Source organism: Sabethes cyaneus, chromosome 2, assembly GCF_943734655.1.
Source record: "Sabethes cyaneus chromosome 2, idSabCyanKW18_F2, whole genome shotgun sequence".
NCBI lineage: Eukaryota > Metazoa > Arthropoda > Insecta > Diptera > Culicidae > Sabethes > Sabethes cyaneus.
The window spans coordinates 159,053,749-159,072,062 of record NC_071354.1 but is presented as its reverse complement, the minus strand read 5'-3'; the positions used below and the strand labels follow the sequence as shown (position 1 = coordinate 159,072,062).

General features: G+C 43.0%; 1 protein-coding gene across 1 annotated transcript in view; it reads left to right on the top strand.

The window, feature by feature from the left end:
* Positions 1-16,227: 16,227 nt before the first annotated feature.
* LOC128737445 (potassium voltage-gated channel protein Shal) overlaps positions 16,228-18,314 on the top strand; it is a 107,680-nt gene continuing 105,593 nt past the window's right edge. The window contains exon 1 of the mRNA XM_053832082.1: positions 16,228-17,342. Within this exon, the coding sequence (XP_053688057.1) occupies positions 16,228-17,342 (1,115 nt within the window). The remainder of the gene's footprint in view (positions 17,343-18,314) is intronic.

Sequence of the window (18,314 nt, the reverse complement as noted above, 5' to 3'; positions counted from 1 at the left end):
GGAGTCACAACGACAACTTGCTAAGCATAGCTACCTATTACCCCCCCCCCCCCCTTCCTTTCCACCCTTCCCCTTCATTCCCCGAAAAAAAAATCCTTCTTCATTACTTTCCCTTACCGTCCCTTCATCAATTGTAGAATCATCGTTTCAAAAAATATTAATATATGCCTGACCGCATTTCAAGGTCATGACTAAAGTCACGAGTTTGGTCAACAGTAGTAAAGTTGTTTGCGCGAGGTGACCGACCCGGCGAAATATTTCGGCGGTTAAAATCCCACGGGGAGAAGCGGAATTTCATCTATAACACCATCCGTCGGTACCGGGAGACGGGCTCGGCCAAGGACCATTTTTTTGTCGGAAGATTTGACCACTGCGACCATTATTTTTATCTATTGTGGTATACTTCTTCTCTTGTCTAGGTATTAGTTGTCGACATAAAACTATTGATGGAAGTGTTTGTCGTTGTCAATTCATACCTCTTCTCCCAGTCCGGCATTGAACTTCTTATGAAGTTTATTACCTGATTGGGAGTTGCAGACCAGACTTCGAAAGGCTCTATTGTTCCTTTACCGAAGATTCTTAGTCTGCGAAGAGTTAGTGCACTGCACTGGCAGAGCAGATGTTCTGCGGTTTCGCTTTCGAATTCGCAGAGTTGGCAAGTATCATTGTCCAGCCTGCCAATCGTTATGAGATGGCGTTTGCTAGTCCTATTATTATACTTAGTTCGGTGGCCAAGGACCTTGCTAGATCCGGGAGGCCGCGTTCGGCGAGGATGCCAGCAGCCATCAAGGAAGTGACGGAGCGGGTTCGTCGAAAAATGAACCGGTCTATCCGGAAGACCACTGTTGACCTGGATGTGTCGATCGGGACTGCCCACACCATCATGGCGAAGGACCTGGGATGCAAACCGTACAAGAAACGCAAGGTTCACGGGGTAACGGAGGCTACAAAGAAAAAGAGGCTGGTCAGGAGTTCGTGTTTTCTGATGAGAAACTCTTCATCTTGCAAGAGCCGCACAATGTCCAAAATGATCGGCTGTGGGCGCCGACGTTGGGTAGCATTTCCCCGTCCCACATAAACATTCCGCGGTTCCAGAGCGCCGCGTCGGTGATGGTTTGGGGGCCGTATCCATGCGTGGAAAGCTTCCACTGGTGTTTATCGAGCAAAACGTGAAAATCAACACCGCGTACTACAAGACCGACGTTCTGGAGCAGGTTGTGGCCCTGGCACTTCGTGACCTCTACGGCAAAGATCCTTACGTTTTTCAACAGGACGGTGCACCGGCCCACACGGCGAATATCGTTTAACCGTGGTGTCGGGAGAATTTGACTGATTTTCGCGTGAAGACTTTGGGGCCTCCCAGCTAGGGCCCGGCATCATCGAAACAAATAAATGAAACTGACTTTCTCTTACCTTCTCTTCATACATGAAGTGACTTGCTTCATTTGTTGAACTGAACGTTTCAAGCAAGCTTCAGTTGAAGTTGGTGGCTGTTTCAATTGACGACGGCAGAAACTCAGGCACGATTTATCGACATCGACAAGTTACCTTTTAAAATGCGTTGCATTGTAGGAATTGTTACTCAAATTCAATTCATTTGCATTCATAGTTGCTGACCTTCTTCTGAATATTTGATAGAAAAGTACAAATGAAAAGTTGAAACCGATAGTCATGACGAAGTGAAACCCATTTCGCTGATGCTGACTGAAGCTAGTTTGAAACTGAAGCGGTGCTGCTTCTGTAGAAACCGAAGCTTCCCTGCTTCATTGTTGAGTGACGCTATGCAATTGAAGGTGACGTTGTCGGGTCCTGCTCCCAGCTCCCCGGATCTTAATCCCCTGGACTTTTATGTATGATCGTACATGCTGGCCAAGCAGAGCTAACATGAAGTAAGCACCAATATTGAACCAATTGACCAATTTAAGAAGCTCTTTTTCAAGATCTGGGACGAGATGCATGGACCAGGTGGAGGTTCATGCCGCGTGTGATTCTTTTGAGAAACATCTCAAGCTCGTTATAAAGCACAAAGGTGGGGGGGGGGGGTGCTTCCACCAGATATGCCGTAAAGGTTCTGAATAAACACTGCTTTAATAAAAATTGAATTAGAAAAGAATATTGCTAATTGCAAGGAAAATTGTCCAATCAATAAGTGCGCAATCGCTCATAAAAGTGCTATTTTAGATTAAATCGTTTCTGTCTCTTCGGCGCACTTATTGCTTGGAATGTAACGTAAAAGTGCGCCGAACATACCAAAACGGTTTAATGTAAAATAGCACTTTTATGAGCGATTGTGCACTTTGGTTGGAACAATTTTTCTTGCAATCTGCAATATCTTGTATTTTCATTTTTTAAACACATTTTTAAAGTGTATTCGAACTTATTGAACACCCTGTACCTATGCCATGCTCGTATCATATGTCAACAATGAAAACCGCGAAGTAAAACGACGAATTAGAGTCGCAAATTGGTCTTTCTACGGATTACGCAGCCAGCTGAAATCCCGTAGTTTGCAAATTCACCAAAAATGGGCACTTTATAGAACACCGAATTAGTGTCCCTTTACGAACATAAATCATGGATGCTGAAGGAAGTTGATCGACAAGTGCTTGAGGTTTTTGGACGTAAAATTATGTGTTGTAAAATGGAAAATGAGGCGTCATGTAGACGCATGAACCATGACCTGTATCAAGTATACAAATATACTGATATAGTAGCATAATATGGCAGGCTGTAGTAGTCTGGGCCCGTAGTCAGAATGCCTGATGAAAAAGTGGCCAAAACTATCTTCAGTAAAGAACCAGAAAAGGTCGTAGACTCTGGGATAGACCCGAACCTGATAGTTTTGAGCTATAGATTGAAGAGTGGCAGCCCAGGATCGATAGTAGTGGAGTATTTTAATTCGTTCGGAGCAGGATCAATAACGGACTGTCGCCACTAAAGTAGACAGGCGAACCAACCAGGTTCAAGTTCTGATTTCCTCTCGCGATATTTTCAATTTTTAAAATTCTATTTAATCATTCCATTAAATAAGTGGCACAATCCTCAATTAATGTACTTGAAAGCACTCGTGCCTAATTTGAATTTCGAACTGACGTAATTGTATGGGTTAAATCCGAACCAGCACCAGCAAATCAGTCGATCTAATCTCAGCTCACGCAACCAAAGCGAAACTCACCGCAAAAGTTACGAACCGTGACTGTGGTGGGTGACAATTCAAATTTAAACTATCAAGGAACATGATAAAATTATACGGAGTGAACTTACTTTAAACATAGCAGCGCCGTCTTCACTGTTTTCGCCGACCGACGAATTCCAAACAGTCGGCGTGAGACGAGCCCGTTCGCTGGTAATATTCTTTTTATTTAGGTAGTTTATTTAACATTCTGTTATCTACAATCTTTTCAGCAGCAGCTCTTACAATCATCCTTTTCCAGTTCGCACTCAATAGTCCCTTTTTCCCGTGTATAATAGTAGGAGGTGAATGTGGTTTTCAAATGAAAAGCTACCGCTGCACTACTGTTTGTGTTTGTGTGTGTGTGGCTGTGTTTGTGTACACGGGGCGGTGGACGCGCACTATCCATTCAGGTTCCTCCGGCTTGCTGCCTGGCGGCTCGGTTCCAGTTGAGATGGTGGTAAACGTTGGAGACGATGGTTATTGTTCCGGGTGTTGCGATGACTTGTCGGAAACCTGAGCAGAGTTTCTGTATCCGTGTCGTACACTCACGTGTGTATCATACTCTTTCATCTTTCTATATCGGGCACGTTGTGTTGTGCGTCATGGCTTGGCAGCCAGCGGCAAAGCGGATACAAAAAGGAAAGGGGTTGGAATTTTACCTTGTCACCCCAACAGATGTCTTTTGCCAGTTGATTAGTGCTGCGGCATCCATTGTTGCTCGAATTGCCGTTTGCGACCCGGTTTCTGTGAAACGGAAGCAAGCGGGAAGATATCTATTCCAGTTCGTCGCAGTAGCAAGTCGGTAATTTCCGCAACCGTTTTGTATTGCCTCAATAGACGGAAAGCAACCCAATCTCAGAATAGAATTTTTAGTACAAATTTTATACACGAATTAAACAGTCTAGCTTTGCTTTAATCTGGCTAGTTCTAGTGCAAGGATGAGATTGCTTCAAGTACAAGGATAATAATGCCATTTTTGCAGTTGAATTTTGTTGAACGGCTAACAAAGATTACCGAAAAACGTTTTATTCTATCCACAATTTCCAAAAAAACACAAACTATATTTGCAAAGGTGAACAAGCATTTTCATGTGCACTTGTTCGTGCCTTTTATTTATCGGTAAATATTTATTTGTACATAATCTATTATCTGTAAATCTTGTCACAACCAGTCTTCTGTGGAAACAGCGCATAGCCCGAAGGATGTTGTACCTCTTTTTATTGAAGCTTTTCTCGTAACGACAGGATGGTGTTCGGTTTCTAAATGGCAATCTATAAAATTTCCTTGCCAGAATTTTGGCTGAACACTTGCCAAGGGATAAAATTTGTAGGACTGGATCCAACAGGTCGTAAGTACAGCGTATTTGTAACTCAAACAGGTTGTAGAAATAAATAATTCATTCGATTATTTCGTTTCCCGCTGTACTTATTGGTTGGGAAGAAGAAAAAAAACACTTGAAAGAAGATGAGCAACAGTTTGAACATCATCATTCATGGTCAATAACCTATCAATAAATTATAAGAAGGGAGTAGAGAAAACATGGAATGGTACAACACCTTCAGTTTTTAAATTTTGTTATTCAACTCGTTCTAACTCAGCCAAGAACTTTCAACACTTTCATTATTTGCCACGAGAAAAACGAGAGTGGGAAATTTTAAAGCAACGCAATTAGACTAGAGCAAATTCACGGAAATCTCTTAATTTTTCTTATTTGGATCTCACACTTGATATTCATATTAATTTTTATGAAGTATGTGACCAAATCGGTGAATGATTACTAAAATACTCTATTCGTTTGCTTTAACCCTCGCCTTGATTACAGTTTAAACTTTCTTCAGCCTTCTTATGTCGATCCACAAATTAAAGCAAAAAGTTTGAATTTTCGAGTATGGTAATGACGATCAGTGAAAGCATCTAGCTATTTTTATCCTCCGCTGCCAGGTAAGGCAAAAACGAAAATGTCTTCGACAACTGGTCTGGAACCACGAAAATAACCACCCAAGAGGAGATGAGTAAATTTTCCATCACCTTCGCCCACCACTCACTCACCGTTTCCCTAGTTACAAACGCTGAAGAGGCGGCACACGCTCCAACATTGCCCGTGTTCCTCGTCTCGGTGCTAATAAAAATGTAAAGTACTTAAGTGGGAATAAAATTGAAAACTCATCTCCTGTGCAATAAATTTGCAATTCAGTAAGGTCATTCGTTCAATGAAGCCCTCTCACCCTAACGAGCTGAGGCTGCACTTTGAGCCATTTCTTACCGTAAGCAGTACCTACGCATACTTATGCTGGAACCGGCGCTATACCCTTCGGGTTCTTCGATGACCCGCTGCTAAGTACTGTACGGTGCGGCGACTGTGGATTAGATGGTTTTCAACAGGATATATACATCGCAGTCCAGGGGGAAAAATTGAACGGTATATTCATGATGGGGAAGATCAGTTAAGTAGCTCCACAACAGCTATGCTATAATAGCATCAGCACTCTCATCAGCATGATTCATTAGTGCAGCGGAGAGAATAAAAACTTTAATTAGCTGATTTCATTGGGTTGTGCTTTGTCGGAGCTTGCTAAATTCTAATTTAACAGTTTAATTAGAAATAATTTGGGATAATTAATTAATCCATGGATAAATAAAACAAGTTTAAGGATTGAATTTTTTGTGAAAATAAATCAATTTTGTGTCAAAGCAGTTGATAGCCTTAAATAGGTAACTCGTAATGTTATACTCGTCAAAAATATCTCCATCGTGATCATTTTTAGATAACAGTCTTAGATTATATCTTGTATTCCAAGAAATTTCGTAAATTCAAAGCCGTCGAAATAATATTTATTTCGGATTAATATCAAATAAGGGAATACCTAAACCGTAGTTTTCTAACCCAGTAAAAGGGTTTGCGCCTAGCAATACGAACGCAGGCTTGGTGTAGGACAACACAAAATTAGTATTCGCAAAGATACTTGGGAGGCATGTCTGGTCGTGTTAATCATATCAAATAGATGATCACATCTGATCTAAGACATTTAGTTTTGGAAATGTTTTGTTGTTAGGTATAGGAATATGTTTCAATTATATCTTCGTTAAATACGGTGGCTCTGAAAAGGGCCGTTTTGTCTGCTGGTTCTGAGGACGACAATCAGCGCTTGCATGTGATTCGCTGTTCTTCTTACCGATGTGGTGCGTTGAAAAGAAAAACTTCGCCAATTAAATCCGGCCAATACCGGTCAAAAGTGATACGACGGATTGAGAGTGGCCGAATGTGCGTTTGCTGGACACGCAAAAATACAACCGGGTGGTGGTGATTTTCATTAGTAGTAGATGACCGTAGCACTGTATGTCCTCGTCGATGATGATGCCAATAGGCATCATACCCGTCAGGACGCATATTGCGTCAGACGATACGATGCGGTACGCACTAGCGACCATCAAGCACATGAGACGATGAGTGCTTTCCAGCTTGCGTAGGTAGCTGTTTTTGTTTAACACGATAACCACGTCGGCCCACCTTACCTAAGTATTGATTGAGTAAAGCTACATTAGCAAGAAGTTTACGCTTGCTACCATTTACTGCCGAGCTATTAGACATCATTCGAGATAGTGCAGAAATAGCAGCAGAAGCCCTCTTTCAAGTATAATCTACGTCGAACGAGGAACTCATTGAAATCGCTAAATTCCTGAAGGTGAGCAAGGCACCAGGACCAGACGGAATCCCGAATTTGGCCATTAAAGCGGCTATTTTAGAGGCTCCCGAATTATTCGGAGCAGTAATGAGTAGACGCCTGGAAGATGGCCACTTCCCGCATAGATGGCAGCGACAGTACCTGGTCCTATTGCCGAAGCGGGGAAAACCTCCGGGTGTGCCCTCGTCATATAGGCCGATCTGTCTACTCGATACTGCCGGCAAGGTGTTGGAGAGGGTTATCCTTAACAGACTCGTACAGTGCACTGAGGGTACAAACGGTCTGTCAAGGAACCAATTCGGCTTCCGTGAAGGCAAATCTATGGTGGATGCCATCTTGTCTGTCACTAAGACAGCCAAGGTTGCAATCCAGCGCAAGAGGACAGGTATCCGCTATTGCGCAATTGTCACGCCCGACGTGAGAAATGCGTTTAATAGCGCTAGTTGGTACTCCATAGCCAATTCGCTTCGGAACGTCCAAGTATGTTGTCTAATAGCTCTGCGGTATATGGCAGCAAGCGAAGGCTATTAGCCTACGTGGTTCAATCCATACTCAGGTGTGCCCAGCCAGCACCAAATTATCGTAAATATCTCTTAACAAACTCGGATTCGTAAATAAAGCCTAATAAAGTGCGCACAAGTTGATATTCAATCGTTTATAATGCTAGTAGCTGACAAAAATACGATTTTCAGCCCAAAGTCGTATAGCTGTATGAAGCTTGTCGCGCTTAATTGAATCTTATCGTATTGAAATACCTATATAAGTGTATCGCTCAAGATTATTCCTCAGTGCGTATTTCGCCTCCAAAATGGTACGGATAAGCGGCTTTTGCGCGTCGAATACGATTTTGTTGGATACATATCAGTACGTAACCCTTATTTGCAATCTAATTATACATATGAAAATGCTGACTGGGTGGTCATCGGCGTTAGGTACCAAAAGCTACCTAGGTAAGCTGGAAAGTACCTATCGCCTCATGTGCTTGAGAGTGGCGAGTGCGTATCGCACAGTTTCTCATGACGCAATCTGCGTCCTAGCGGGTATGATACCTATTGGCATCATCAGCGAAGACGTAGAGTGCTTCAACCAATGTGGAACTAGAGGCCTACGGAGTAGCACAAGATTGGCCTCGATGACCATATGGCAGCGGGCATGGTCTAATTCCACAAAAGGCCAGTGGACACATCGACTTATCCCGGAACTATCCGGGTGGGTCAACAGGCGCCACGGCGAAGTCAACTTCCACCTGACACAGATTCTGTCAGGGCATGGTTGTTTCAGACAGTATCTGCACAAGTTCGGGCATGCGAAGTCACCCGCGTGTCCCGAATGCGTGGATGTAGAAGAAACTGCATAACATGTTCCCTCGTTTCGTGGGCGCGAAAAACAACATGCAGGCAGTGAACGGACAGGACACTACTTCTAGCTCGGACGTCTGGGGTGCGGTCAATGCGGCTGCTACCCAGATTGTGCTTGAGCTACAAAACTGCTGGAGAGCCGATCAACGGCGAGTAAATAGCCTAACTACCTTATCTAAGAGGGTGCGTTAAGCACAATAGCCCCTCCCTGAAGTAATACCGATAAGGTGATGCCAGGGGGGATTGAGGTTGGAGACTCGAGTAGGGTTTTAGTGGGTCTGGATCCTCCTTGAGTTGTCTTCTCAGCTGTCTGATAGTACCGTATCTTCTAAGGTGCTGAGCAGATTTCCCTACTCGTAAAAGAAAAACTACAAGGTATACAGCCCTAAGGGTTGTACGAAAGGGTGACGTAGGACTATATTAGATCATTAGATCAAAGACTAACGTAAACTGAACTTCTGGTATATGTATGTTTATGAGAATCTGTGAGTGCCATTGTTTAAGTGCATGTTTAAAAGAGAAGAGCGAAATATTCAGATTCAATTCTTCATTGAATGCAATGGTGGCTTTGAAAATACGTGGACGGGGGTTCATAAGCACAATGCCTGCAACCTTTGAGACATAGAGATTTCCTTTAAAAATCACTTGTGTGCATCAAAAAGGTTGATATATAGTAATGAATGACCAGCCCACAGATTATTATATAAAATATGACTATGCGTAGCTTGACATGTTTCAATAATCTTACTTCAACTCGCTTGTGGCCTTTAAAAGGGTCATTGTTTACAAATAATATTAAAACCAAAGCACGTTTATCGCAAATATGACGTGCCATTCGAATGCCCTTCTCTTTTGACCTGAATGTTTAAAAGAGAAGAGGCACAGGCACGTAAGTTAGCGGTGTCGATTCACTGTCTCTTGCTCCGAGAAGGTTTTACTAGTTTACTTTCACAGCTTACCGCTTGTTACATAGCAAAAAATATGGCACACACGCAAAAATTTCTGTTTTATTTGTATGAGAGTCCTTATCCTTCTACCACAGGGGTGAGGGGTCTCAAACCATCATAAAATAAATTCATGCCTCCAAAAACCCCCACATGCCAAATTTGGTTCCATTTGCTTGATTAGTCCTCGAGTTTTGAGGAAATTTGTGTTTCATTTGTATAGGAGCCCCCCCCTTAAAATTGCTCTCTCACCCCCATATAAAATTGCTGGACATTTTATCTATCCAACGACATATAAACTGTTCAGTTTCATTCAGTAGTTTAGTAGTTATTAGCATTTGAAATCTTTCATTCAAACGTTACACTTTTATTTTCGTTTTCACAAAGTGCTATCCAGTCCCAGTATAGTAAACAAAGACGTAGTCCTACGTCAAAAAAGCATAATCTACGTATCTCCCGAGAGTGAGCTCATCATCGACCATAACCCCTAGGAGTTTCAGAAAGCTTGTTGCCTTCTACATCGTGCGCGGAGGCATTCCCTGCAGAGGTTTGCTATTGCATCCGTCCACCAATAAATTCGTTGCCTTCCATTTCTAGGGTGACCCTTCCTAGGCATAGTAGCATCACACGCACGCGAAGGTACTGCTATTAAATCATCGGCGCTTGAGTCGAGCATAATGCGTCCATCGCTTCCGCAAAGACTTCGGGGTCCAAATATGACGTTTTCCATCCGCGGGTAACACACACCGCCACAACCACGGGCCATAAACTCGCCAGCACTACCGTTACTCGGTCCACCATCCGCGTAAACTGCTCAATAGACCAACGTGGCAGCTCATAGCAGCTGCAGTAGAACACTCCAACCATTTTTGCAACCACGAAACCATCGTCTGAGGTGGACCACCTCCTGAACCGGGTACCTGCTTGTCGTACATATAGTCGTCATCCCGGGTCCATCCGAAACCCAGTTACCGTTTCCGGCAGGGATGCGGTATGGGTTCGAGTTGATGGCAAAGTCTGTCGAGTCAAGACCAATTAATCAACACCGTTCAGGATATGGAAGCAGGTTTAAAGGATTACGCCAGGGTCGGTCACGTAACGCTAGACGTTCTGCACTCGTTCAATTCTCAAATTTCAGGCTAGTTGGTAAGGAGTCCAAATCAAACACACATTTTCCAATAAAGTTTGTACTAATGAGCAATATAAAGCCTTTAAACAGTGTGGATCTTTAAAATCTCGTCCAATTTTCGAGATAAAACCGAGCTGCCGAGTTGCTTTAGAGACGATTTTTGTACTATTCAAATTGAAATTAAGCTTGGCATCGAGAATAATTCCAAGATCGTTGACATGTTCAACCCTTTTGAGCACTTGATCATCAATTTTGTATTCGAATATAATTGGGTTAACAATGCGATGTAATGTCATGATCTGACATTTTGCTGTACTAACGATCAACCAATTCTTGCGGCACCAGTTTACGAAAATATCCAACAGCTGACCGGACAGCTAAGTACAATTTTAGTTCGTCTGCGTACACTAACTTACATCCGTCACCCAGAAGTAATGCTACGTCATTAAAATACAGCGAGAATAGCAAAAGTCCCACATTGCTGCCTTGTGGTACGCCCGATTTGTTTGTGAATGGTGAGAAAAAGCAGGAATTGGAATTTTGGAGCTTTGTTAATACTAAGAAGAAAGAGAGTGGTCATCCTTCCACCTTCCACCATGTACTTTAACGGCATTAATGCTACCTCGGCTGCTGGCAAGTGCAATATGTTCGCGCAGCATTTTTCAAGTGTCTTCAACTGCAACTTGACTACTGCCTCGGAAAGGGAACAGGCTCTATTCGATGTACCATCTGCTGTGCTAGAAATGGACATTTTTAGCATAACTGAAAAGGCTGTGATTTCTGCTGCCAGTAACCTGAAGTCGTATTTTTCTCCTGGACATGGAGTAATTCCCCCAGCGTTGATGAAAAAATTGTTCGGATATCTTGGCGGCTCCGTTGACATTTCTATTCAACTTGTTATTTCAACAAAAAAAATGTCCCAGCTGCTTGGAAACAACCCTGCATGTTTTCGGTTTTCAAAAAAGATGATAAATGTAACGTGGCGAATTACAGAGGAATAACCTCCTTGTGTACGGAGTCTTTGAAACTATTGTTAGATTTTGTCACCGTGAATTTTATATATCACTTCAGTTGATTTTTTCGGTGAAAATAAAGACTATGATGCTTTCAGCGGACGTTTCGACTTACTATCCTTCAGTCATTGACTACGCATTAAACGTTATAGAGGACGACGCAGTGAGAATAGATGTTCAATGCGTAGTCAATGACTGAATGATAATAAGTCGGAACGTCCGCTGAAAGCATCATAGTCTCTATTTTCACCGAAAAAATCAACTAAAGTGAGATATATCTCTGAAACTATTGTGAATCAAACATTATTTGCTGCCTGTCGGAATTATATTAGTACAGTACAACATGGATTATTTAGAGAACGTGCAGTAGAAACTAATCTTGTTAATTTCGTTTCGTTTTGTATCAAAAATATCAGTTCCAAAGCACAGGTAGATACGATATACACCGATTTAAAAGCCGCTTTCGATACTGTGAACCACAAAATACTTTTGTGTAAGTTGAAAAAACTTGGCTGCACTGAAAGGATTTGTAAGTGGATGGAATCATACCTCGTAGACAGATTAGAAACTGCCAATCTGCTACATTTACAAACCAATCAGGTGTGCCTCAGGGTAGTAATTTGGGGCCTTCGTTATTCTCAGTATTTGTAAACGATGCAGCGGTGGTTCTTGATCGGGTTGGACGACAGTTTTTTGCTGACGATCTGAAAATATACCTTGTTATCCGCCCAATTGAAGACTGTCTAAGACTGCAACTATTCTTAAATCTATTTAGCGACTGGTGTGAGAGGAATCGATTGTCATTAAGCGTGGAAAAATGTTACGTCATTAGTTACCATCGTACAAAGAATGTAATACGGTTTGATTACAGTATTGCTGGAACCAAACTCAGCCGAGTCGAGCAAGTGAGAGATTTGGGTGTGGTACTGTAAGTATTCAGCGCAAATCGACGCTTGCGATTCCAGCGAGGATTATTTTTAATTTATCCATGTCGGAGGGAATTTTTTCGAGTGCGTGGAAGACTGCCGCAATTACGCACGTCCATAAAGCAGGAAGTACTCATGACGTCACCAACTACCGTGGTATTTCGATTCTGAGCTGCTTACCGAAGGTTTTCGAAAGTCTTATCTACGATTCGCTTTACCCGAAGGTTCATCATATCATTTCGGAATGGCAGCATGGGTTTGTGAAAAAACGTTCTACGATTCGAAAACAGACACTGAGGAAGCCTGCAAGTCGTAGGCGAAATACGTATCTGTCGTGAATAAAATACACATAGTAGAATTAAATTGGATAAGTTTTCTTATTTTTTATTTTTAGGTTTCGTATTCTACTAAGACGCTCCAAAAACTTAGGTTCTACGATTACAAACTTGATGGCGTATGTCACTTCACTGACAAACGCACTTGAAAAGCGTCAGCAAGTCGATGCTGTTTATGTAGATTTCGCTAAAGCGTTCGACAGGGAGCCACATTTTCTGTTGGTTTCGAAGCTAGAAGGGATGGGATTTCCTGAGTGGCTAACACGGTGGATACTGTCGTATCTTGCCGATCACAGTGCGTTTGTACGTATAGATGGAACTAGTTCGCAGCCATTTGAGATTCAATCCGGTCTGCCCCAAGGAAGTCACCTTGGCCCATTGCTGTTTATCCTTTTTGTAAATGATTTGTGTAGCACCATTTTTTTTGAGTTTAATGTATCTAGAACAACTTTTAAAAATAGAATAAGTTTACATTAAGAACTGTCTGTACGATATAATCGAAAACCAAGAAATAAAATTAAAATTAAAAATTCGTTCGCTATACCCTGCGAATTCTTCCTTTGAATGATCCGCATAACTTCCCCACCTACGAAGATCGTTGTCGCTTATTGGGAATCGAGCCGTATTCGTTGTCAAGCTCATTAATGCTGAGTACGATGCTCCTGATCTGTTAGCGCAAATTGGATTCTATGCACCATCTAGAGCCCTGCGACCAAGAATCATGCTGCAGGTAGAATTACAGTCAACTCAGTATGCAGCCTTCTCACCAATTGCATCAATGGTCCGTCAGTTCAACCAATATACTGATCTATTCGACTTCCGCGAGAGTTCATCTGTTTATCGCCGCAAGTTACTAGAGAGTAGTTTATTGTAGTTTGTTTTTAGGTCATGACAATCTTATGCTAAAGAATGTAAATAATTGTGCAATGTTAGTAATGTATTGTAATGTTTAATGTACTGTATTATAGTGTGATGTGATGGTGGGGTTTTTATGAGCACTTGAGGTAGATCTTGTTGTGATCACCTCAAGTGAGTTTTTCCCCACCCACACCACTTCATGTAGTGTAGACCAAAAAGGTCAGATGAAAAGAAAAGAAAATAAAATAAAAAAAGCATAGGGACAGACAGACAGACAGAAATCCATTTTTATAGGTATAGATTCCTTACTGTATAGATTCCTTACGTTGTGAGGAACGTGCTGCTCGAGCCAAAGATGCTGATACTGTATCAAACCGAAGGTTCAATTTAGCTGGATCGCCAATGTGATGTTCCATGGTTAAGTCGTCTTGCATGACTGACTTCAATTCCCGTATACGCAGAAAACGGTCAGCGCCTTCCAATACTTGCTCTCCCTCTCCCTTTCTCTCTCCCTCTCTTTCTCTCTCTTTCTCCCTATCTCTCTCCGTTCGAGTGACACGTTACCGGTAACTTCCTAAATATTATGTAAACATCCTGCTACACATTTCAAGTAGACTCTCTGACAGTTATAGTCAGAAAGCCAAACCACTCTTCTTTTAAATTTAGGAAACAAATACTTCGTGCTTTAGATTTTTTTCAATCTTCGTGCAACACAGAAAAATTTGTCTATCATGCCAAACTATTTTTACTGATAATTTTAATTTTAGCAGATTTTAGTTTTTCAACTACAGAATCCATCGATCTTATTGAATTTAATATTCATTTCCGTAACCATGTTAAAGGTTTCTGTTTGAACGCATTACAGATGAAAACGCCTCCCTGCTTTGATTCACATATTAATCAAGCCGTTATTATTGATCACAAATCATTCATCGACTACTTGAATCATTGAATATGGTTCAGTGAATAATTTTACACACTGCTTACATCAAAAACAGCCGTTCAACCTTTGCTCTTGTCTATGTTTACCCTCGGGTGAATCTGAACTTCACATACAGGAAATGGGGGCAGTTCAGCTTCCTACTTTTTTTCTGTGTCTCTTTTTCTCTCTCGCCCTCTCTGTAGCTTAGATTTCATGCGGTTTCCGTTCATTACAGTGAAAAACAGATTGAAAGTAATTCAACAATTTTCACACAATAACGAGCAAGCACAAAACAAATCATACTAATGGTATTTTCTTTTCTCGGTTTCTCGTTCTCTTCCGCACAGGCTGCTACCGAAACGGGGTGGATTGAGGACGCGCACCATCCGGCTAGTGTGTATGTGTTGTGCATCTACGATGATGAGGTGAATGCCGCTGGCTGTGTTCTGGTAATCACCATCATCGCCATCATCGTAGTCGACGTCGTCTACAGCATCCTCGAGATCCAGCAGAGGACGGAAAAGGCTCGCCATTTTCCGACCAGTAGGATTTTTCTTCCTCTCTCTTCGTCACGTGGTGGTTGTGACTCCAGCGATACTTGCGGCTCGGTGAAATGGTTTAACGTGGAATAGCCGAAACCGAAGCTTTGTCCGGATTTGAAACTTAGCACCATTTTGAGTTTTTGTTCGAGGAAAAATTATTGCTTGTTAGAGTGCCGGTGGCTGATCCGGGACAAGCGGCGCAAAAAAAAAGTTTAACATGAAGGCCGACCGCCGGAGAATAGCGATCCGGTAACTAGACAACGCTGCGGCCGGACCAGCAAACTTCAAGAGGCAATTCAAAGAAGAAGAAATTAAGGATCAAGTGGTACTAGTGAAGTGTTTGCCCTGGGACTGGGCTGGTTGGGGTGTATTTTCGCGACAGCAACCGACGGATTCATGAATACTGAGCCATGTGGCGAAGAAGACGACAGAAATGCTTTCAAAATGGGTGTGATTAATCATCACAGCAGTGCCACTTAGTGCATGGAAGCGAATGAGATTTTTGATTTTGGACCAGACTGAAAAGTGTGGAAGTGAATGAATTTGCTGCTACATTAATAATAATCACACAGCACAATTTAAGGAGTTCTCGCTGCCCGTGTACTGTAAGCCGCCCAGCAGGATTTTTGTTTTTAACAATAACTGTTCTCGGTGCTACATGGTTTGTAATGGTCTGAAGGCCAAAAAACTAAAAAATCGAAAGTGGCTAAACAGCTAGAACATTCGCCTCTGGGTAGCAACCACGCTGATAAGCGTAGGATGAGACGACGTGGAATTGTGTAAAGACGCAGACTCGATAGAAATCTCGGAAAATTTGCGGTTTTCATTATTTTCCATCTGCTTAGGCCGGAACTCGGTATGATTACCGTGGCAGAAGAAAACAAAAAAAGCGATTAAGCGAACACAAAGCCGAGATTGGTTTACCAACGAGCCGAGCGTTGCGTTCCCTTGCAGCAGCCATAAAGCACGTGCAGCAAATTGGGGATTTTGTGAGAAATGCCCTCTGGCTAGCTGAGCCTTTGCAGACTTTTATGGATAAACGATTTATCTCGAAAAAAATAGCAGCACGTACAGAAAAATAACAATAAAAAGGCAACAATATCTAATCTGCAGCGGTGCTTCTTAAAAACGTTTGTTACGGCTGAGCTAGTTTTCAACGAACGGTGAAAGAACGGAAAAGGTTTATTTCTTTTCCCGTCTCCACCAGTGGCTTCAGAACAGTCAAATAACGGAGCTTGCCAAACCGACTCGGCCTGGGTTCCTTCTGGGAAGTGTGACCCACTATCACTGCGACGTTGCGAGTACATTCTTTGGGGACCATTGAAAAATTCCCCCGAATAGTATGGCTTCGGTCGCCGCTTGGTTGCCATTCGCACGGGCGGCGGCCATCGGGTGGGTCCCCATTGCATCCCACCCACTACCAGCACCACCGGTATTCAAAGATCGGCTTCGTTCGGAGGATGAGAAACTTATCATCAACGTGTCCGGACGGAGATTCGAAACCTGGCGGACGACCGTCGAGAAGTACCCTGACACGCTACTCGGTTCAAACGAGCGAGACTTTTTCTACGATGAAGACAGCAAAGAGTACTTTTTCGACCGTGATCCGGACATCTTTAGGCACATATTAAATTACTATCGCACCGGAAAACTGCACTACCCTCGGCATGAGTGCTTGCTCAGCTACGATGAGGAATTGGCTTTCTTCGGCATCATGCCGGATGTGATCGGCGACTGCTGCTATGAAGACTATCGAGATCGGAAACGAGAAAATGCCGAACGACTGATGGACGACAAACTGTCGGAGAATAGTGATAATAATCTGCAACAGCTAACCAACATCAGACAACGGATGTGGCGAGCATTCGAGAATCCGCATACTTCCACTGCCGCCCTCGTGTTCTACTATGTAACGGGCTTTTTCATTGCTGTATCTGTGATGGCCAACGTCGTCGAGACGGTGCCCTGTGGGTTGCGGCCGGGCCGCGCCGGGACACTGTCCTGCGGTGAACGGTACAAGATTGTCTTTTTCTGTTTGGATACGGCATGTGTGATGATATTTACCGCCGAATATCTGCTCCGGTTATTCGCCGCCCCGAATCGGTGCAAATTCATGCGGAGTGTAATGAGTATCATCGATGTGGTGGCCATCCTGCCGTATTACATCGGTCTCGGTATAACCGATAATGACGACGTGTCCGGAGCGTTCGTGACACTTCGGGTGTTTCGAGTATTCCGAATCTTTAAGTTCTCCCGTCACTCGCAGGGGCTACGAATTCTTGGCTACACGCTAAAGTCCTGCGCTTCCGAACTGGGCTTCCTAGTGTTCTCCCTGGCGATGGCTATCATCATCTTCGCCACCGTCATGTTCTACGCCGAGAAGAACGTGGACGGTACGAACTTCACTTCTATTCCAGCGGCATTTTGGTATACAATTGTCACGATGACAACGTTAGGGTAAGTACTCAATGGTATATTCATAATCTGCCAAAAACCGCAAAACATGGTCTACAAACAAGCAATAGTATCGTCACTTAGAGAACCCTTTGTTGTTTGCAAATTTTACGACAGCAGCCTTTTCTCTGTGCAAAAAAAAGAAGCAGGATCCGAAGTGGCACAAACGTCGACCATAAAACCAGTAATTACGTCATTTTTCCCTCTCACAGCCAAAAGGCGATGCTCTAGCTCAGTGCTGTGGCTTCATTTAGTTGACTGCCATGAGAGCAAGGTTCGGTCTACTCGGGGAAAGTAATTATCGTTAATGGAAAACATACCACAAAGCGCCGTAATATCCAATGATTTATTCTCCTGGGCAAATTGAAATCGCTGGCGCTGGCTGGGAGCTGAGAGAAGCTGACGGAGTTACTTCTGCTTGCCACTGCTACAGGAGCCGGCCGTCGTTTTTCTTCTTTAAAAGGTTAATGAGTCGGTAGCAGACGATCGACGGCCAACCGCACGGTAGCCGACGGTGTGACGGTCATTTCAGGTACGATGTGTCAATCGAGTTCACGGGCAAATACAATTAATTACTGCTCGTTTTTCGACGACAGTAGTGACTCGGCAACTGCCACCGCCGCCCGTTTGATTCGTTCGTATGCGGAAGGATAGCCACAGTAGAAGTGCGTGACTTTTTGAGCCCACCAGGGGGCGGGGGGGTGGTCGATGAGTTGTTTATATTTTTGGACTCCACTCAAAACCCACAATGCCAATGAATGGTGGCCCCCCGAAAAGGACACTGGCAGAAATGACTAACAATTTTGTTTGCTGTCACAAATTATGTGTTCCCATTTGTTAGGTTCAGTCAGTCTCTCATTCCGGTCTGCAAGGGAATATTTGATTTTGTTTCGTTTGTAATGATTTTAAGCTGGTTATAATGATGTCACCATTTATAAAATGAGGTTGCTTTAAAAAGGACAAATTGAGCCATTC